The 22516-nt window shown below is 50.6% G+C and overlaps 1 protein-coding gene across 1 annotated transcript; it reads left to right on the forward strand.

The window, feature by feature from the left end:
• Positions 1–2714: 2714 nt before the first annotated feature.
• Positions 2715–20185, forward strand: NR2E1 (nuclear receptor subfamily 2 group E member 1). Its single transcript, XM_055810494.1, has 9 exons — positions 2715–3471; positions 8674–8819; positions 9549–9636; positions 9931–10166; positions 11471–11617; positions 15893–15989; positions 16375–16524; positions 16789–16894; positions 18594–20185. The coding sequence occupies exons 1-9, from the start codon at positions 3447–3449 to the stop codon at positions 18754–18756; spliced, it is 1158 nt and encodes a 385-aa protein (XP_055666469.1). The 5' UTR covers positions 2715–3446; the 3' UTR covers positions 18757–20185.
• Positions 20186–22516: the final 2331 nt, after the last annotated feature.

Here is a 22516-nt window from a genome sequence, read left to right on the forward strand (position 1 = left end):
GTGGTTTAACCTGGCAGGCAACTAGACATCACACAGCCGCTCACTTACTCCCCCCCACTCCCAGTGGGATGGGGGAGAGAACTGGAAAAAAGGTAAAATTCGTGGGATGAGATAAAGACAGTTTAATAGGACAGAAAAGGAAGGGAAAATAATAATAATAATAATGATAAATGAATATACAAAACAAGTGATGCACAATGCAATTGCTCACCACCCGCTGACCGATGCCCAGCCAGTCCCTGAGCAGCAGGCTGCCACCCTCTGGCCAACTCCCCCCCCCACACTCCCCCAACTCCCCCCCCCCTCGGTGTTTGTGTTCAGCATGACATCATATGGTATGGAATATCCCTTTGGCCAGTTGGGGTCAGCTGTCCTGGCTGTGTCCCCTCCCAGCTTCTTGTGCAGCCCAGCCTTCTTTCTCTCTGGAAGGGCAGTATGAGAATCTGAAAAGTCCTTGACTTAGTGTAAGCACCGCTCAGCAACAACTAAAACATCAGTGTGTTATCAGCATTATTCTCATCCTAAGTCCAAAACAGCACTATACCAGCCACTAGGAAGAAAGTTAACTTTGTCCCAACTGAAAGCAGGGCAATAATGGTAAATGCTAAATGGTAATGATGTTAATAATGATAAATACTAAATGCTAACTAGAATTTCCTACCTTGTTGGAGCTGGACTACTTTTCCACCAAATGATTATGGAAACAGCTTTGATTCAATCTGCAGTGAAAAGCTGGAGTAGGGAGAGAGGTCTCCCCTGTACTTCTAGAGGATGCATTCTGCTTTCACTTTCAGGGCTGAGATATTTCTGTCCATCACAGAAACCACAGGAAAGGCTCTGAAGTGACAGAGGACAAACCTCAAGCTGGTACAGGATTGCAAAGCAGCACCAAGCACAGCCTGGTGGGACAGAGAAGGGCTGATGGTTTGCTCCCTTCTCAGCAACCCGCAGCCCCAACCCATGTGCAGAGGGCAGCTTTGGGTGCCTGGATTATGTGGAGTTTGGGGTGAGGGGGTAGATAGTCTGTGGGTTTTTTCTCTCTTGGCAGAGCCTGGTGCTGTACATGCAAGGGAAAGCCCTGGCCACATTCAGAACAGCCTGTCTCACGTGTGGCTGGAATGTGTGGATGCAGTTTGACCAGCCTTTGCAGTGTTTTTCAGGTGGCTTTGAGTTTATGGGTTAAAGAATTGCAGCTGCTGTAGGGCCAGAGATCTGCCTCACTAGGCAGGGGATGCCCAGGGCCAGGTTTGGGCCCTGCTGCTGTTTAATCCTCTCTCTTTGTTTTGGCCTCCAGGCCCTGCTAATGTGGCATGGTCATCTCCTTCCCTGTTGCTCTGAACCATTGCCTAAGGAGGTGGACTTTTCCCTGCCTCCCTGGAAGCAGATTTGGAGTGAAAAATCTATCAGCGTTCCCTGATCCACCAGTTTCTTTGCTTTCTGGGATCTCCCTGAGCAACTCCTCATCCCGCTGGACAGTGTCCCTCAGTGTTAGGCAGGACCAGGCTTGTCCTGATTCGAGGCTTCCTTCTGTGCCATGTGCAGGCCCCGTGGGAGGCAAAGAGCAGCGAGAGTCCGGGATCCCAGTGCTGTCCAGAGCCAGCGCTGCGACACACCCCTGGGCTGCGCTGCCAGCTCCCACCTCACAGAATTTCCAACAGGAGTGGGAGAGCCCGGCAGCTTCCCGGTGAAACCAAAGCTGCCGAGCTGGAAAGGATCCCGCCTCCGGCCGGGGCTGCCCTGCTGCACCCCGGCACCGGCAGCGCCGCCGGGCCGCTCCGGGGCAGCGGGCAGCAGCGGCGGGGCCGGCGGGGCCCCGGGGTTCAGAGCAGCCCGGCGGGCCCTCTGCAGTCCCCCGGGGGCCGGGGCGGTGGGTGCCCGCCCGTAGGGCCCGCTGGGGGGGGGCAGGAGGAGTGACCCCCACCTGAGGGCGTGCTCCTTGCACGGCCGCGGTGCAACAAGTCCCGGCGCCGGGGAGCGGGCAGCCGGGAGCCGCCGGCAGCGGGGCTGGGATCGGCGGTGCCGGCAGAGCCCCCTGCACGGCAGGGCCGGGCGGCCGAGCGGGCGGCAGGCAGAGGCGACTCCGGCTGCGGGCACCGGGAGACGCGGGGTTTTCCAGGCTGGGGCAGGGCAAAGCGCTGCCCGCTCCTCCCGAGGGCGAGCACAGCGCTCCCGCCGGGTCCCCCGCGCCGCCGTCCGCCTGCGGGAGCCCGCCCGCCCCGGCCCCCGTGCCAGCCTCGGGCTCCCGCGGCAGCAGGGAGGTCCGGCCGCCCGGCGGGTAGGCTGGCTGCCCGGACCGCCTCCGCTCGCCTCGGCTCGCAGCCCCGGGCCCTCCGGCCGCCGGCACAGGCACTGCCCGGTCCGGGGCAAGGGCAAGGGCAGGGGCGAACCGCAGGCGGGCCCCACCTCGCCACGGGAAAATGCAAAAAGAACGGGATCTTGATCCGTTCTTTCTGCTTTTCTTTTGTCTCCTCTTTTTTCATTTTCTTTTTTTTCCTCTTTTTTTTTTTTTTTTTTTGGGTGGGGGGTGGGGGGTGTCCCCTTTTATGACAGCGAGGGCACAAGGCGAGTGAGGAGGCGGAATCATCTCGGCAGCCGCTGCATTTTGTGTGGAAGCCGCTCGGAGGTTCATTAATATCATTAGCATTTAACCCCCTCCCTGCCCCCTCCCCTTCCCCGCGCAGGGTGACGTCACGCGGCGGCAGGAGTTGGGGGAAAGAAGGGGAAGCTCAGTGGGCAAGGGGCGTCCCTCTCCCCTCCCCGCCGCTGCCTGTCACAGCCTCTGCCGATATTATAGGGGCCGAAGCCTGGAGCTCAAAGCGCAAAGTCAGCCAGTGTAATGAACTTCTGGAAACCTTTCCCTTTTTATACCATTCAGTTTCTGAGAGGCAGAGACAGCCTCCTCTGACGCCTTTTCCCCCCTTCCATTATTTTTCCAGGCTCTGATCTCCCTGCTCGCTGCACCGAGGCGCTCGGCGCAGAGCCCCGAGCCCCATCCTACCTTCTCCTTCGTCTTATTGTTGTTTTGGCTGCTGTGGCTCTCGCTTGCCTTCCAGGAGCGCGGTGGCGAGCCCACTCGCACCCCCCTGCACCCTCCCGGGGTCCCGAGAGCATCTGCTCGCAGAGGGGCAGCGAGCGGCCGCCGACTTCGGGTCATTTCGTTGCTTTTTTTAAAATTCTTTTTCTTTTTCTTTTTGCTCCTATTTTTTTTTCTCCCCCCCCTTGCCGCGTCCCGGCGGTGCGCTCCCGTCCCTCGGAAGGACACCGCTGGGGAGCGGGGCAGCGGCGAGGATGTGCCGGCCCCCGCGGCGGAGCCCGCAGTGAGCGCCCGAGGGAGGCACCTGCCGCGGAGCCGCCGCGCCGGCGGGGGGTGGGGGGTGGGGGGCGCACCGCCTCGCCCCGGAGCCGACACTTCGCCCCGAGTTTAACGACTCCCGGGGGCTTCGAGCATGAGCAAGCCGGCGGGATCAACAAGTGGGTAATAACGCGGCGGAGGCTTCGAGCAGCCTTTCCGAGACCGGCTGCAGCCTGGCCCTGGGGGGCGGGAGGTGGAGGGGAGGAGAGGAAGGGGAGGGGGGGTTGTGGTTTGGGTTTGCAGCCCCCCCCCCCCCCCCCCCCAGTGAAAAAAGAGGTGCATATTTCCATCTGGAGTGGCAACGAATATATACGCTCGGAGTTGCCCCGATGGAGTTTGGGGCCGGGGCTTACAAGAAGCTGCTCTCCCCGCTGCCCGCTCCGGCTGCCCGAGCCGGGGCCGGAGCCCGTGGTCAGCGAGCCCCGGGAAAGGCAGCCGCGCCGGCGGCGGGAGGGGGCTCGTCCCGGCGGGGCGCGGGCGGTTGTCTGCGGGTCTCCGGTACTTGGGCGAAGGGAGGCAGGTTTGGGTTTAAAGGGCATCACGAAGTTGAAACGTGCTGCTTTCCTCACTGATTTTATGCAGTCTCCTGCGACATAATAATTTCTTTTTAAGAGTTTGAAACTCTGGTCACACAATTACACGGAATCGCTTAAGCAACTCTATTGAAGGCGGATTTAAATGCAATACTTTGCACACCATTTCCAGTTACAACAAATAATCCTGCAACGAGGAAAGCAGAAACAACTTAAAAGTCACATTTTTCTTAATCCTAAATCCATGCACCTCATAACTGGGGAATTTAAAGCATGACTAACCGCTCGTACAGAATGGCTCAATCCGTATAATCCCAATGGGACTTTCGGAGTTTGTAATATGGATGGAGTCAGTAACGAAGGGGGGGAAAAATACCCAATCCAATTTGATGTCTGACAAGTGATGGATCGGACAGTTATTTCCTCTGCGCTCCGGCGGGCTCCCGGGGTTGCGGAGCGGCGGAAAAATAGGGAGGCAGAGCCGGGAGGGATCCAACGGCGGTACCTGCCACCGGCCGCTCCCTGCCAGCACCGCGGCCTTCTCACTGCCGCTGCCCTCCGTCCTTCTGACCCGGGTCCTCCTTTTGTCCGCGGGGGCCGGGAAGCCGGGGGGGGGGCGCGGCGGCGGGGCCGGGGGGCCAGGCGGGGGCCACGGCGCGGGAATCGCGCGTGGGGGATGCGGGGCACGCGAGATGCCCGCGGGGGCCCGGCGCTGCGGCCGAGCTGCCGCCGCTTCGGCGTGGGTCGGTCTGCCTTCGTCCCCCGTGGGGCCGAGCGCGGCGATTTTCCCCGTCAGCCCCACGAGGGGAAAAAGCCAGCAGCGGCGGGGCCGCGGTCGAGGTACTAACGGCGGTAGGGAAGGCGGCAGCGGCAAAAAAAAGCTGCGGCGGCCGGGGCTGCGTCCCGCCGGCTGCGCTGCCCGAACTGCCCGGTAAGAGCGAGGGGAGCCTGAGCGGGATCGGGCCCGTGGGCAGCCGCGCCGGGACGTTGTCGGGGCTCCTGGCAGATTTCTGAGTGTTGGGGAAGGCGCAGGAAGGGCCGGGGAGCCTCGTCGCCAAAGGACGGCGGAGCTTCTGCCGGAGACATTTTGCGGAGGAGAAAACCCGCAAGGCTGGACCGCGCCTCCGGCAGCAGGGCGCTGGGCGACCCCCGGCCACCGCCGCCGCTTTCGCGGCTGAGTCCGACCCGCCCAGACCCCCTGGGACTGCCCGAAAGGGACTCCCAAGCCCGACCCGGCCAGGCACCGCAGGCACACGCGGGGACCGCTCCGGGCCGGGGCCCGAGCCCAGCCGCCCTCGGCGGCGCGTGCAAAAGCCGGGCCCGCTGTCCCGGGGCCTGGGCGCCCGTCCCGGGGGTCCCGGGGGCCTCCCGGGCAAGGAGGCTCCGGACTGGCTTTTCTGCCCGCCGGTGGACGTCTAGCGATGTCAGCTGCGATCTCTGCCTGGGTGGTAACAAGACCCCATCCCGCCGTCCCCCGAGCCCAGACTAACTTCTTTCAACAGCCTCTGATGGTAATTACAGTAATCGGGGCTGCCATATATCCTTTAAGCAATTATGACACACAAAAAAAGCCCCCGAGGACCCCCTGTCGTGGGATGTTCAAAACGGTTTCCCAGCTGAACAGAAATCCCATTTTCTTAGCGCTAAACTTCTGAGACGAAGCGGTACCTCGGGGAACCGGAGCTCTTTTAAACAGAGTTAATCAGTTATCTCATGACCCCGTGTCAAGCTTACATTTTTCTCTTCCCACCCCCCCGCTCTGCTTCTTCTCCCTCTACTTATTTCATATTTTGCACTGCACGACAGCCTCCGCGGGGCGGCGACGGGGGGGCTTGCGGGGGGGGGGGGGAGCAGGGGGCGACCCGGATTGCGGGCGGGCGGCGAGACGGGGGGCTCCAGCCGCGCCCTCTGCCGTGGCCCCCCTTCCCTCCGGGAGCCTCGTCGGGGGCCGCGGAGCCGGTCGGACGGGCCGCGCCGCTCCGACGGCTGGGAAGGCGGCTGGTGGCTTTGGCGAGGCGCTCCAGGTGCTTGGGTTTTATACGGACTATGCGGAGGTGTAAAGAATATACGGAACATATGTTTACATGCATGGTGTGGATACAAGCATATACAGTGCATAGGATTTTTAAAAAACCTTTCCCAAACTTAAAACCCGTCTGGGGAAAACTGTTCTGTAGAACGAGCCCAAGTTTCTCCCCTCGCCGCCGCCCGCTCTCAGCGCCGCCGGGGCCGAGCCGGCTGTCCCGCGCCGCAGGCCGGCCGGGGGAGCGGGGAGCCCCGGGAAGAGGGGACCCCCGCGGCTGCCCGGTGCCACGGGCGGCGACCTCACGGCGGGCCCGGGGGCGCGACCACGGTGGGTGCAGCTGCCGAGGGAAGGGGGAGCGGGGGGTTCCCGGCGCTACGCCGGGGTGCGCAGGAGCAGCGCAGCCGAGCCGCGCTCCGCACCGGGATGCGCCACCGCTGCACGTACCGCTCCAGTGTCTCCCCCCACCCCCAGCCTGCCCCTCCTCCTCCTCCTTTGTGTGCGTGCGTGTGGACCCTCTCGCTCCCCGTGGATGCTGAAGGCTGGAGAGGGAAGTCGAGCGCTTTCCCCCGTTGGCATTGTGCGATATCCGAATTCCCATGCTACACTTTTTGACGGGTCACTGGTGCCCCAATAGGCAGGTGGCAAGGAGGGCTTGTAATTACACACTCCCAGAAACCGTGCCTTGGCCTCGGCCCTCCTCACGGGCGCCTACCTGCAGTTCCAAAGCCGCGGCTTGGTCGCAGGCAGTGGGGCGGGGGGGCTTCCTTTAGCTGCGCTCCTTATTAATTGCGTAAAAGTTTTCTATTCTTTAACCGCTCTCCCTCTCTCCCCACCTTCCCTCCCTCCGCCACCCCTCCCTCTCACAGTCCCTAACCTAATCCCCGTCCCTCTCGCCGTGTTGTGTATAGCAGCTGTCGGGTTTCATTTAGGGGAGAAGCTGGCAGCTTGTGCTCATTGGAGGCAGTCAAACGAGTTTCAATGGGCAAAATCATTAAGTTAACACTTTATCTAATGTCCCTATTGTCTGCCAGCAGGCATTGTCTTAAAGCCTTAGCGTAGACACGTCTGAAAGTATCTCGGACTTCTAAATTCTCTAGGGAGCAAGAGGAGCCCCCGCGGCCTGTTTCCACACACACCCCCGCCCCCCCCACACCGCACGCTGCCGCCTTCCCCCTTCCAGCCCTCACCCCCACCCCCCCACAGCCGGGGTGCTCTCTCTGTCTGAGCTGCTTCCGAACAAAGATAGCGGCCCTGGGCGCTCTCCCTTGGAGTTTGGAGACCAAGGTTTGGTGAGAGGGACTGAATCGCCAGTTTAAGTTGTGGTAGGAAGGAAGATGGCTGTTTGAGGCCAAGGAAAAAAAAGGAGAAAAGAGAAGAAAAGGGAAGAAAAAATAAAAAAGAAAAAAGAAAAGAGAAGAAAAGGGAAGAAAAAATAAAAAATAAAAATTAAAAGAAAAGAAAAGAGAAGAGAAGAAAAGAAAAAAGAAAAGAAAAGAAAAGAGAAGAAAAGAAAAGAAAAGAAAAGAAAAGAAAAGAAAAGAGAAGAGAAGAGAAGAAAAGGGAAGGGAAGGGAAGAGAAGAGAAGAGAAGAAAAGAAAAGGAAAGGAAAGAAAAGGAAAGGAAAGAAAAGAAAAAAAGAAAAGAAAAAGAAAAAAAATAAAATAAAGAAAAGATAGGAAGAGAAGAGAAGAGAAGAAAAGAAAAGGAAAGGAAAGAAAAGGAAAGGAAAGAAAAGAAAAAAGAAAAGAAAAAGAAAAAAAAATAAAATAAAGAAAAGATAAGAAGAGAAGAGAAAATAAGAGAAAAGAAGAAAAGAAAAGAAAAAAGAAAAGGAAAGAAAAGAAAAAAGAAAAGATAGAAGAAAGAGAAAAGAGATAAAAGTAAAGATAAAAGAAGTGAAAAGAAGTGAAAAGAAAAGAAAAAAGTAAAAAAAGTAGGAGGGGAGAAAAGAAAAAAGAGAAGAGAGAGGCCGGATAAAAAGCAGAAGCTGAGCGAAGTTTTGGCGGGTTTCTTGAGCCGGGCTGCAACAGTCCCTGTACGAGTTTTTACATCACCCTCAGAGCATTTGCAGTTCTAGTCCAAGCCGGTGCGGAAGCAGCGCCCGGCGGAGCGGGGGCTGCGGGAGAGGCGGCGGAGCGCGCGGGGGAGCGGGGTAGCGCGCGGGGGAGCGGGGCAGAGCTGCCCGCCCGCCAGCCCCGCGACCGGCCCGCCCGCCGCCCGCAGCCGCGTCCGCGCACAAAGGGCCAGGCGAAAAGTTTTGCTGCAGGTTTTGGGGTGAAGGAAACGGCACGCCTCTTCTGTAGCGGGAACCAGCCCCCTTTCCCTGGGGTTGCTAGAGGGGAGACAAGGTCGCTCGGCTTCCCGGTCATTTTATTTTGTTTTGTTTTATTCTGTGCCTCGATCTCCTGACTCTCTCCTGCCCAAGGGAAGCGCCGTCGGCTGTTTGCCGAGCGCCAGAAAGCGAGGGAAACACACACACCCCCGCCCCCCGCCCCCATCCCCACTTCTAGCAGGCAAGCCTGCTGCTCTCGCTGCTGTAATCTTCCCTCCCAAAATGGGTCTTGGCGATTATAGAAGATCCAAATAAACGTAGCGGGGCATGAATAATGCTCATTGTAGAAAACTGACACTTGCTCAAGGAAAAGAAAGTTGGCTATAAAATCACTTCATTATTTGCTTGTACTGAGGCTCTGAGGCTAATCCCTCCGGAGGTCAGATTGCTGAGCGCTCGCTCTCTCCCTCTCTCCCTTCTCTGCTTTCAGGTCGCATTTTAGACATCCCTTGCAAAGTGTGTGGGGACCGCAGCTCCGGGAAACACTATGGGGTTTACGCCTGCGACGGGTGCTCGGGATTTTTCAAGCGGAGTATCAGGAGGAATAGGACCTACGTTTGCAAATCGGGAAATCAGGTACCAGCCGCAGCGCAGTCCGCTCACCGCCTGCACCCCTCACCCTGCACCCCCCCATGGCCCCGTGTTGCCCCCGCGCCGCCAGCAGGAACACCCGCAGCGGTGAGATCCAGCTGCCACGCAGCTCCCCGCCCCGACCCAGGGGGTCCCGGGCCGCCTCTTCCCGGCACATCCCCGCACCCCGGGCCGTGCGGCCGCAGCCCACCAGGGAGGGTGCGCAAGGAGGGTGCGGGGACAACGGCGAGGGGAGACGTGCAGCCAGCTCACCGGCTGGTCACGCCAGGAAAGAGGGGCAGCCCCCCGGTGAGCCGGACTCCGCGGGCGGTCGATGGACGACGGACACGAGTTCCCCCCGGCGGGTCGCGCCCGCGCCCAGGCAGAGCCAGCTCCGCGCTTTCCCCCCTCCCGCTCCGGCCGCGCTCACTCCCACCCCCGGTCGGTCCCGCAGGGATGCGGGGCCGGGGGCGCGGCGGGGGGGCACGGGGCACAGGGGCGCCCCGAGGGGGCGGTGCCGCCGTCGCTGTCTCGGGTGCTGAAGGCGGCCCGGCCCGCCACGCCGCGGGGCCAAGCACCCCGGCACGGCACGGCGCGGCACGGACCCCCGGCACGACCCCCCCCGGCACGGTCGGAGCGGCCCCCCCCCGTGCCCCCCGGCGCCGCGGGGAGGGCTCCAGGGCCGGCGGGGTGAGCGCGCTGCGCCCCCCGGCCCAACGACTGGCTGCCTTGCAGGGAGGCTGCCCGGTGGACAAGACGCACAGGAACCAGTGCCGGGCCTGCCGGCTGAAGAAGTGCTTGGAGGTCAACATGAACAAAGACGGTACCCGCTCCCCCTCTCCCGGCGCCGGGGTGGTGGGGCAGCAGGAGTGAGCCGGGACTCACTCTGAACTGGGGAGCAGTGCGTCACTGCAGGGTCTACCCCCCCTCCCCGGGCCTCTGATGACCCCCCATCCCGCAGCAGACTTGCCCATTTCTCTCCAGATAACATCACAGGTGGGAGGCGTGGGGGTCACCCCCAAAAATTGCGGGGAGGGAGGGAAGCCCAGCCGAGCACATGGGGTACTTGGTGTGGGACCCCGTGGTGACCCCCTCACCTTTCCTTGGTGCCCTGCAGCAGTGCAGCACGAGCGGGGCCCCCGGACATCGACGATACGGAAGCAAGTGGCCCTCTACTTCCGCGGGCACAAAGAGGAGAGCGGCGGTGCCCCCCACTTCCCCGCCACCGCCCTGCCGGCACCTGCCTTCTTCACTGCTGTCTCCCAGCTGGAGCCCCACAGCCTGGAGCTGGCCGCTGTCACCGGCACACCCGAGAGGCAGGCTCTGGTGGGCCTAGCACAGCCCACCCCGAAGGTCAGCCACTACCCCGGCCACCAGACCTTGCCACTGGGGTGCCTGCAACCCACCAGCTCCCTCTTGCCTCTGGGGTTGACATGGCAAAGAGCGAGGCTTGAGGCCTTGTGGGTTGTGGTGGGAACTCTTTTGTTATGTCCCTAAAAGCTCTGAAGATAGGAGGTGCAAGGGGCAAGAGGCCCTCTGCAGAAGGGGTACACAGAAGGACTGACTGGTAACCTGCTCTGCACCAACCCTGTCCCTCCTCCATTCTTACACCCTCATGGCTGCAGAAGTGCTCCTCCTGTCTGGAGCCCATCCACAAGTCAGTTTTAAACCTTGTTTCATGAGGAATGCAATCACTGAGTTTTCTTCAGCAAAGTGCCCATCATCATCTATAGTGGTGTAGTCCAGGAAGTACTATAGCTGTGCTGACCAAAGCCTGCAGTTTGTCCACACAGACACAAACGAGTCTAAGCTGGCTCCGTGCTTCTTGGCTGTGACATTTCCTAGGCAGCCCAGTGGAAGCACTGCTGTGGCCTCCACTGCACAGGAATTAGCCATAAGGTGTTGGTTTTTTCCATTAAGCCATTTGCAGTGGCATTTTGTATATTTACAGCATCTAGAAAAATCATAGAAGAGATGGCTTAAATCGTTCTGCATTTTTAGAATTGGTAGCTTGGCAGAATCCATCATGAGCATGATCATAACGTATAGTTTTATATTGCAGTTTTGGAAAATACTTAATCGGAAATTATTTGGCAAGAAAACATCACACGTGCTTGAAAATGTAACTCCATTCCAACCCTACACCACCTTTAGGTAGTTATGCTTAGTTCTACACATCTGCTTACAGTGAGTTGCAGTCAGGGAGCTAGGTGAAGGTTAAAGCTAAGTGAGTACTTACTCCTTTGCCGAGCAAGGCTGGTGCACTAAATCAGCTTCTGAAGCACAGGTTACAAACCACAAATTCTTAATCACATTTGTATTCTTTTAACTCTGCTACCAGAAGTGTGCTATTGTGTAACACAGCAAAGGGTGACACCACATTTTGGTAATTTTTTCCCCCTGATGTAATAAGTTCATTCTTCCTCCTGCCTCCTCCAGGCACTGTTTCTGTAGTACAGTTCATCTATACGGATGAGCAGCAGAGAGCAGTTGGAGTGAGCCCACTGAAAGCAATGCCCTCTGCTTGCAGAACAAGAGAGTGACACTCTGTGCTGGGCATGAACGTGGTGCACTGAATGGCAGCTGTTAGGGAACAGGAAGACAAGGCTGCCTTGGTGACATTGTGTGAAGTTGTTTTATTTTCTTTTTGACATTAGTACCCGCATGAAGTCAACGGTACCCCTATGTATCTCTACGAAGTGGCCACCGAATCAGTCTGTGAGTCAGCAGCCAGACTTCTGTTCATGAGCATCAAGTGGGCCAAGAGTGTCCCAGCCTTCTCCACCTTGTCCTTACAAGACCAGGTAAGGCACCTGCAGCGGGAGTGGCATTGGCCTGGCTTGCCTGTTAAAGACAGCTCAGAGCTCAGGCTGGGTCCTGAACCTTCAGCCCTAGACCTTTAAATCCATAATGGACTTCAGCAGTTCTGAAATTCAGGGCAAAGTTTCGGTCTGTTCCTGAAAAACAGGCAGTGATTTAGAAACTGCTTTCCTCCAACTTTTATTTCATGAACAAAGTGAAAACTCTCCTCTCCTCTCCTCACATGGCCAACATTTTTTCCTTATTCATGTTGGCTTCAGTGAATTTGCAATTACACCAATATGGTGGAGGCAAAATTTGGCCTGCCCCCAGTATTTTTCACCATTAATTAAAATCTTTCCTAATTTGTCTTGTTTTCCTCTATGACAGTTTGCCTTTGCCTCAAGAAAATCCTATGTGAACCATACAAGCTTAAGCAATTTCTTAATGACTTGATTCTTGATGAGGACCCTGTGTGCTTTGTATAATGCACTGATTTTTTAAAAAAGTAATCAGATAATTATAAAATGGAAGGGGAAACCTACACAAAGCTCCAATCATAAAAGACGTCTAATACTTTGATATGATTGAGCTAATTTCCCAAAATGGTAACTAGAAAGGTTGTGCCTTAGATGTTACATAGCAGTCATCAGAGGAACTAGCTCCTTTCCGTGGATGCATGTTGCAAGTGCTGCAGTTGATATGCAAATACATATTTTGAACTGAAAGAGAAGAGCTTCTCAGGAAACCAGCAGTGTTTTCTACCTAAAGGTAAATCATGATGGTCACAATGTGATATGAAGCTAAGGTACATTGAAATGTTCCTTCTCTAGAACCAGACCCATGTTTTGAAATTCTTGTCATGAAAATAGTCAAGGGGACGCTGCTCAGCTCTGGCTGCAGTACTGTTGCGTAGCGAGCATGCGAGCAATGAGGCAGGGCCCACGAGGTTACACATGCCGTTAGGAAGACAGCAGTCCCAGTGTGGCATGCTGCTCTCTAACATTGTCTTCTGCTGCCACTGCTCCTGCGGAGCACTAGGTCTGTCATACCAAGGAACCAAAGAAACAGGCCCCAAATATCAGGGATAAGCATCAAGTGTGCTGCTTCAGCAGCAGCCTCAGTGCACAGAAAGTGGCTGGTCCATCTCTCCACCAGTGATGTGCACAGGAGGCTCCTTAGGCAAAGGCTTTATTAGACATAATACAGATGCATTTCCCACAAGGTCATCTCTGTTAGAGTGAAGAGGAGGGAGCAGCAGGATCTGGGAGCAAGGGAAGTCTCCACCACACATGACCAAGCATGCCTCAAACAGCAAAGCCTGCTTATCTACCATAGATACCAGAGTGTTCCTGTTATATTTAAATAATGAACCACTTCTTTCACTTTCATATCAGGGACTAGAGTAAGTGAATTAAATATTTAAATCCCAGCCTTTCCTTAACATCACCTTGACTTGCTGTACCTCACTGCAAGCCAACTTCCTCAAAACTCAGAGCTGCTCAGCTCTAAAGTTTTGACCTGGGCCTTTTTCTGTATGATTCCCCTGCCACATTCAGGAAAGCTGGAGAAGAAACAACTCTGATATTAATCACTTTATTTAATGAATAATCAGACAGTTGATTTTTATACTAGTGCCATTGCATTATTTAATTTTACAATGGCCCAGCTGTAAATGTCTGCCTTTCTCCATTTGTACCCCTGACATCTGCCTGAGGAGAGTCTAAAACCTTTTCTTGGATTTTGCTTTTGTTTGTGCTCTTCTGAAAAGGCAAGCACATTGTGATTTCAGGGCTCTGTGACAGTTTCATGTTGAAGGCAAGGAAATAAGTAGAAACCAATCTGCTGACAAAACACAAGTTGGAGGATTGCTGTGTCATTGCCCTCGGTAGAACAGAGGCTGTGTCCCTTCCCCAGCTCCATACAGCTAATCCCATTGTGGATTGGAAGCCACACAACAAAACTGCCATACCTAAAGTTTAGCTGGCCTGCACACCTGCCCAGCTTGTCCATAAAACAGGTTGCCCCAATGCAGGTCACCAACAAAAGGTCGTACTTACAGGAAGGAGTTGATTAAGAAGCAAAACCTAGTCCTTCAGAAAGCCTGGTATTTATTGATTCTTTGGTGAAGGAGGGCTGAGTATGACTTCAGCAAGAGTTATTTTAATTGGCGGTTTTACAGACTTATGCATACACATGAAGAAAGCTTCAGCTATTGGTATAGTATCTTATTTCTAAAGTCTTCTGACTTTAAAGACTTAGAGGGAAAGAACATATGAAATTGATATCTTCCAGGAACCACCCTTCATTACCATTGTATCTGCATGAATGAATGACAAAAAACGTTTTACAAAAGCAAATGAAAGGCTGGTGGATCATTTCCTATGTCATACAGAAACCTGTGCATCCATCAGGCAGGATTATCCAGAGGAGGGGCTGGGTTTGCAGGCTGCAGCAGTTAGGAGACTTACGAGCAGGTTCAGCTGCTCTCAGAACAGAGCTGAGATGAGCACTGAACCCTAGTACCCCGTCCCCGCTCCCAGTCTGGGCAGCTTCCAGTACTGTAAAATCCAACATAATTATTTCAAACAGTAATTGTATGCAGGGACAGAAATACTTTCCTGTCACAATTTCCTTAGTCAGGTTATGTAGAAGTTCTGCAAAGCACATAGCACAAAAAGGCACAAAATGGGCGTTAGCCTGCAGTGGCAAGCTGGGAGCAGGAACTCTGAGAGCTCTTCCTCCCATTCTGATCGGAATAAGGTGGTTTAAAACTCATAATACTGTTAAGAGCACATAGATAAAAAATCCACTTTTACTGCATGCTTTCTGTATCATAGAATCATACAGTCATAGAGAAGGCTGGAAAAGGCTTTTAAGATCATCGGGTCCAACCACTAACCTAGCACTGCCAAGTCCACCGCTAAACCATGTTCCCAAGTGCTGCATCTACACATCTTTTAAGTACCTCCAGGGATGGTGACTCCACCACTTCCCTGGGCAGCCTGTTCCAATGCTTGATAATCCTTCCAGTAAAGATTTTTTTCCTAATAACTATTACTTTCACATATCTGTTTCCAAGGAAATAATCATTCATTTGGTACAACATATTTTTTTATATTGTTCTTCCTTACAGAGTCTTTATAGACTTAAAATACCCTCCTTCCCATTTTCCTAAGAAGTTAAGCTGCTGATACTTCCAGGGATCATAGAAATAGTAATGATTGTGGTTTGGATTATTTTGCTGCATGAGTTTTGGGCAATGAGTTTTCACTGCATGGAGCCACCAGATGATGCCTCCTGAGTCCACTACAGTTCTCACCCCTCCAAATCTCTCCCACCTTATTAAGAAACATGAGTTCCCAGCAATGTGTGTGCACCACAGCATGTCCTTTAGGCCATGAGCTTCAGCTGAACTGGGGGCCAACAACCCATAGATGCCCTCAAGACTAAACTTGTTGCCAGTCTGCATTACCAGGAGTCTTGTCTCCTCTTCAGATGCACCAGTGCCTCTCCACGGAAATCAAAGGCATTGCCTCCAAAGAGGGAACACCACATCCACTGCACAACAAGGCAATGTAGGGAAATTGCAGAGAACTAGCAATGCTGTCAGTGCAGGTGCTTGGATTCTCAGTTCTCTGAAACAGCTCTTAGTGCCTGGAATTTTTGAGTGATTTCAAGCAAAAAAGCAGGAAAACAGGTGATACTGAGAAACGGTGTGAGCGTCCAGATGCTGTGTGCTTGAAAGAGCTAAAAACTTGCTTAGTAAGGAAGGGGTTAAAGATACATATGTGCTCTAAAGCACTGCTCCCTACAGAGTGATGTCATTTCAGGGCGTTGTCCAGGCTTTTCTTCACAAATCCTGCCTTCCCGGGGGAAAAGAGGATAATCCCTAGAGAGCAACAGGAGAACACTGTCCAACTTGTCCTAGGACAGCTATTTGTGCCGAGGGAGAGGAGCAGAGAGCCCATGCTGTGCTGAGAAACACAGGCGAGCGTTCATGTTGCGAGCAAGCTCTCTGGGCAGTTCTCACTCTCTCCTCCCTTTTGGTACACACCATGGTGCACAGTGAGCCAACCCGCAGTGTTTTTCTACAATGCAGAGACTTATTTCTAGACACCTTCTCAAAAAGCTGAGAGGAGAGCTAACGAATTCTGTGGGGAAAACACCATGACAGGCATTTAAAGTAGTTTTTAAAATAACAGAAATTTACATATTTAAATTGTTTATAAATCTATAAATTATACACTATGTTATATTGTACATCTATTGTATGACAGCTGATGCTTTTGGAAGATGCTTGGAGAGAACTGTTTGTTCTAGGAATAGCACAATGGGCCATTCCAGTTGATGCTAACACTCTACTGGCTGTATCTGGTAAGAATTGCACAATTTAATGACTTTGTTACAAAAATTACCATAAAAATACATTACTGAAAAAAGAACAACATGTAAAGAATAACAAATTCCTACTGAACAATAGAGCATACCTGTCATTTATAAATCTATATTTAAATGCAAATAATGTTGTTTTGTTGTATTCATGACTGCTTGCATTGTCATTTAAATGCAAATTACTGTGTTTGTTATCATCCAAGAGAAGATTTTATATTAACTTTCATACAATATAGTCAGTTTACATGGAACCAGATAGACAAGTGTGACAATAGAGTGGATATTGATACAGAGGATTTTGTCAGAAATCAATATAAAATAAAGCAAATGCCTTTAATATTATTTATTTAATCTGTTTCTGTTTTAGGCATGAACGGTGACAATACAGATTCTCAGAAGCTGAATAAAATTATTTCGGAAATACAGGCTTTACAGGAGGTTGTGGCTAGATTTAGACAACTTCGGCTAGATGCTACCGAATTTGCCTGTCTCAAATGCATTGTCACTTTTAAAGCTGGTAAGCAGAAAGAATCTCTTGCTTGTCTGGTCTGATAACTATGAAGCTACTGTAGAGCAGAAATATGCTTTAAACCAGACATAGTTTTATACCATCCAACAGGTTTCGTGGTATTGAATTCCAATAGCCAGTGTTGCATTTTGAAAGGCTGACAGTGGCGTGCTGGGGAACTAATGGGAACGTTTAATTTCCATTGATAGCATTAGCTGAACTGTTCTGACCCCCCAAGAGCCAAGCTGAACTAGTTACTGATCTGCTTTCCAGTGCCTACACACAGTGGTTCCGAACTGAGGAGTTTCCGAAATGCTGCTGCTATAGCAGCCCTTCAAGATGAAGCCCAGCTCACTCTGAACAGCTACATTCACACCAGGTGAGTGGTGGCTTCTCAATACTTCTCACAGGTGTAGGGGTAAAACCCTGCTCTCACTGTAGTGAGGGTGAAGTTTCCACCGACTGAAATGGGGACTGGGCTATTACAGCAAGTATACATCAGCTGTCAGCCTGCTGGGATTTGGCATTCCCTGATGAAACAGAATCATAGAATCATAGAAAATGTTGGAAAAGATCCTTAAAATCATCAGGTTCAACAATTAACCTAACGTGGCCAAGTCCACCACTAAACCATGTCCCTGAGTGCCACATCCACATGTCTTTTAAATACCTCCAGGGACGGTGATTCCACCACCTCCCCAGGCAGCCTGTTCCAATGCCTGACCACCCCTTCAGCAAAGAAATTTTTCTTAACATCCAATCTAAACCTCCCCTGGTGCAAATTCAGGCCACTTCCTCTCATCTGATCACTTACTACTTAGGAGAAGAGACCAACACCCAGCTTGCTACAACCTTCTTTCAGGCGGTTGTAGAGAGCAGTAAGGCCTCCTCCCTTCAGCCTCCTTTTCTTCCAGGCTAAACAGCCCCAGTTCCCTCAGCTGCTCCTCATAAGACTCGTTTTCTAGACCCTTCACCAGCTTCGTTGCCCTTCTCTGGACACACTCCAGCACCTCAATTTATTCAGACAAATGAAAAAGGGCTAAAAGGAGAGATCTTCCCCTGGGAAGTGACAACTGCTGTGGGACAGAAGGCTACATTTTCTTCTACATTTTATTCAATTAAATACCACTAACAGTGATGCTCAAACATCACATCTCACAGCAGTATGACAGCTTGTCACCCAAGATCTCTAATCCCTATGCCATTTCCCCGATTGTGCAGACACAGAAATTGGGGCACAAGGAAGGTAAATGTCTCTTCCAAAATGCTACCCTGAGTCTGTCCTCGGGTTGAAATGAAAACCCCAGAACTTGTGAATCCCATTTCGGTGCCACAGCAGCGTGACAAGAATCATTATTTGGGAAGAAAATGTTCCCCCTTGTCTCATTTAGGATAAGTCCCACGGGACACAGGAATCTTAAAAGCTGCTGTAAACGTTGTAGCTTTCATCCCACAAAGTATACAAAGGTAAGCCCAGGAACACACAAACTGTACTATGCAAAGTACAATCCCACAGTCTAGAACAGCTGGCTGTGAACGGATCAGTAGCCTCCTCCTACGGACCACTTCAGAGTGGTGGGACTGGGGAGAATTCTGAAGAGTCCCCCTAACACCTTCTGCAAGAGCTGCTCTAGTCAGTTCAGGACTTCTGGGGAAAGCTGTGACAGGTCTTGTGAAGTCCATGTCTAAGTTCTTTAAATTGCACTTTAGATAACAGGGTATTTACTACAGGTCAAGATCTTCCCTGAACTGCATCAACAACATAGATGTTGTATGAGGGCCAAGTCAGAGCAGATCCTGTCTCTGTATTGCTACTGCTCTGAGGGAATAAACAAAGGAGCTAATCAAAACTCAGAGACATTGGTTTATATTCTGCTAACCTCCACTAAGACAGTTTTCCTTGGGGTCAACTTTCATGCTCACATGAGTACAAAACACAGGGTTTTAGCACAGGTAGCACCCATCTATACAATTTGTTGAATATCGATCTTTTCTATAAAGTAAAAGACTTTCTTCAAAAAAAACCTTAAAAACTTCAATAATGGTTTGTTGGTTTTTTTTCCCTCTTTGTCTCCCAGGTATCCCACGCAACCCTGTCGTTTTGGAAAACTTTTATTGCTTTTACCAGCTTTACGTTCGATTAGTCCGTCCACAATAGAAGAAGTGTTTTTCAAAAAGACCATTGGGAATGTACCAATTACAAGACTGCTTTCAGATATGTACAAATCCAGTGACATATAAATTACCTTAAAATAAACAATCAGGATGGACAGTTTGAGAAGAACTTTTATCTACGGAGAATAAGCCTCAACTAACAAAATCTACAGGAAGCATAAGCCTGGGAATGTTTAGCCTTTAAACCCATTGACAAAAAAATACCCCGGTAGATATGATTCTGCTGCTCTGAACAGAGTGATTTAGATCATGGAGAGAATGCTTTGTTCTACAGAAAAAGTGAAAGTGGTTGGAATTTGGCTGCTATTCCTGTTACTACAGGATGGAGGCAATTCAGATGCCAGTCATAGTTAACAAAGACTCTGCTATTCTCTCATTTAACTGGCAGATCTGAGACAAAATGTGAAAGAAGGTACTTTAGTTTGTTCAGTATTTGGAACTGGGTGACCAAACTTGGCTTCTGTTGTAACACGAGATGCAGTGGCCTTCAGAATTGTTTTGAAAGTAGCCTACGTTGGGAAAATGTTTTTAATATGATAGGCAACATTTAAGACCAGGTTACCAAAACATTGCTTCTGCTATAACACATCATGAAGTGGCCTTCAGAACTGATTAAAAAGTAGCTTATGACGGCAGCTCCATTCTTCCTGCAAAATGAACTGGTGATCTTTGATGTGGATGTCACCACAATTTGTTCATTTAACATCTCAAAGACAGAAGAGCTTTATACACATCCTCCTCGACCTTCCCTCCTTCCTCTTCCACACACACAGACACACGTTCACACACACACCTGAAAAGACACAAGTCAAGAAAGGAAGACTAAAACAGCAAAACCAAATACAATGGAGATGACTGCTTCAGTGTCCTGCTGGCTGTCCCAATGGCACAGTGCTGAAACCAAAGGCAACGGTGGCCAAACTCTTTGTCAGTGAGATGTGCAGAGAAGTGAAATGACTATAAAAAAAAAATCAATGGAAGGAATTTTATTTCAAAGAAATAAAGGTTGTTGACTGATACAATGCTAACAATTTCCAAAAGTCTCCAATGCCTTTTTAGAAAACTCCAGGTTCTAATTTTGAAGCCTTGTTTGCCTACACCCTCTCACACACAAAAAAACGTTATAAGCTGCTTATTTGATGTATGAAAAATGTAGAAAAAACATTTAAAGATAGCTGCTGTACTTTTCAAAATTTGATTTGTTATTAGGAACTAGCACTGAGAAAAATCAGCACTTGGACTATCATAGAATGAGTAAAACTTTTCCTGTACAAAGTGGATTAACTGATTTGTGAAGTTAAAAAGTTGTACTCATTGTATTTACAAAGAATAAAAATATATTGAATTTAAATTACCTTCCACTTTTCTTTTAATGCTTGTCCTTCTACTTCTGAATTACTTTCTTCCACTGTACCCTACCTACCAGGGTACAGATATATTATTCTCTAATAAAATGGATTGCTTTGGATGCTGTGGAGTCTCCATCATCAGAGGTATCAAAAACAGGTTAGACAAACATTAAAGGAACAGCTTAGGTGATCCTGCCTTGGGTCAAAGGAACCTTAAGGTCCTGCATAGAGCTGTTTCATGTAATTCAAATATACACCTGCTGCAAGGTTCCCTTCTCCAGGAGCTGACACAGTGCTTTTTCTAGGACACAATACTAAACAGATCAGAGGTCTAACCTAGTATAAGTCTCTGTTTTGTGTTTTTACAGTTTTTAATATTGGTGGATTGTGCAGCTAACAAAGGGTGATGAGTATAAAACCACTGCTTCAATTAAAAAGATTCTGAGGTTTTATTAAGGTGTCCAATTGTGTAATCACACCGAAGAAAGAGGTAAGCAACTCCCAATGCACAGAACAAGTTGGCAATAGGACAAGGGAAATATAACACATTGCTCATATGGCAGTGAGTGACCAAAGAGCCATGCACGCTAAAATGACAGGTGGAAATGTGCAGCGTACATCAATGGTTCACTGGTTTTCAGTGTCAAGGAATACAGATCACAAGTGAAATCCTAGCTCCACCGGCTCCAAGCACAAAAATCAGATGCATTTCAGAGGTCAAAGTTTTCACCTCAACTCTCTTCCATTTGCACAGTCTGCTAGGTCTCACATTCTATCCTTTCCAAGACAGCCAGACCATAAAGTATACAAGACCAGTCTTCTGATGAGCCAGCTGTGACAAAGCATGGACTACAGCGCTTCACAACATCTATTAAAACTAAAACCAGCATGGAGCACCTGAGAGTGCATTTACCACAGGGCATAGCACATTCTTAGAAAGAAGCCAACGAACACCTTATGAAGTGTTCTTCCTGCACCTGTGATAACCTGCAATCATTTTCTGCTCTCTACACTAAAAACAACTGTACAGGGCAGAAAAATCAATTGTGGTTCTCCACTCTGTGACAATTCAGTTTACGAGCTACAGAAGTTGAACCCAGTGCTGTGCCGAACCCCATGCCAGAACACTCGTTTCAGTAAGATTCATGCTGCTGTCCTGGAGCAGCAATAAACATGAACTGCATCCACGCTGCAAGGCAGCTGGACTCTGCAGCGTGCTGTAGTCTCAGTCCCTAGATCACCCAGGCCAGAAGATGCAACAGAGTGTATTGGCTTCCTCGCAGTTGCAAAGCAGGCAGGGCAATAGGTGCACGCCCATATCTCATCCTTTTACCTGCAGGACCTAGCCCAGCTGCAGAGCGGACTCATGAGCTGGGAACAATGCCCGGCTCCCTGTGGTTTAGGCACGGCTAATCTCAGATCATGTCTTCCTCCCAGTACTGCAGATTGCACAGGAACAGAACCAATTACACTAGACTAGAATCAAGGTCTCTAGATGGCCTTCAAGAACTGAAGGTGAGGTGAAATTCCAGAGTCTGGTGCAGATGTCCTGTCAACCTCAGAGGTTAACACTCCAAAGTCTTCACTTTGGAAACAGAAATACTTCCACATCAAGCATGCAGCTTTTCCCTCTTCAACTTAGTATTTATTTTCCACAGCAAATGATACAGATTGTGTCATCGTATTGTAGGGATAAGATGGGACATTGATTTCTGGAGGTAGCTTCTCAGAAAAGAACATTTGAGAAAGGAAAAATAATACATTACTATGTATCTAAACCCAAATAATAAAACTTCACATACATTTAGCCCTTCTTCCCCATTTCTAAGAGTAAGTCAACTTTTAAGTGTAATTTAACAAGCACAGGGAATTTTAGAATTAATTTTACATTAATGAAAACTTATTGAAAAAGCTAGACTGTGTTGAAAGCGAGACAGCTCTGGGTTGCAAGTGGGCTCTGTCAGTTTTGGTCCCTGGTTTCATGAAAAGGACTGATGATAGAATCACAGATGATCTTGATTTGGAAAGGACCCATAAGAATCATTGAGCCCAATTCTCTGCTCTGCACAGGACTACTTAACACCAAATCAAACATCAGCACACTCCCTGCCATCCTTAGGCTCAGGTGCTTTGGCCTACACCTGTCAGTTTGCACTGGGAGTGGGCCAAAGGGGTTCCACTTTATACTGGGACAGGGCCCAGTCTGTACTGGGAGAAGCCAGGAGATCCAGTTTGTACTGGGATATAGCTTGGAGAGATTCAGCACAGTCTTTACTAAGTATGAAGGAGAAAGAGCAACTATTTGAGCATCTAACTATTCAGTGTAGCTAGTCAGGAGTACTACATGTAATCCAGCCAGCTACCCCTGTTTTGTCAGTTCAATCTTTTACATCCGAATTTCCATAAATGAGGTTAATAGTCTTAGTTAATTAAAACTAGTAACTGTGCAGGATGTTCTAGACAGTAGCAAGTATATA

Source organism: Falco peregrinus, chromosome 7, assembly GCF_023634155.1.
Source record: "Falco peregrinus isolate bFalPer1 chromosome 7, bFalPer1.pri, whole genome shotgun sequence".
Classification (NCBI taxonomy): domain Eukaryota; kingdom Metazoa; phylum Chordata; class Aves; order Falconiformes; family Falconidae; genus Falco; species Falco peregrinus.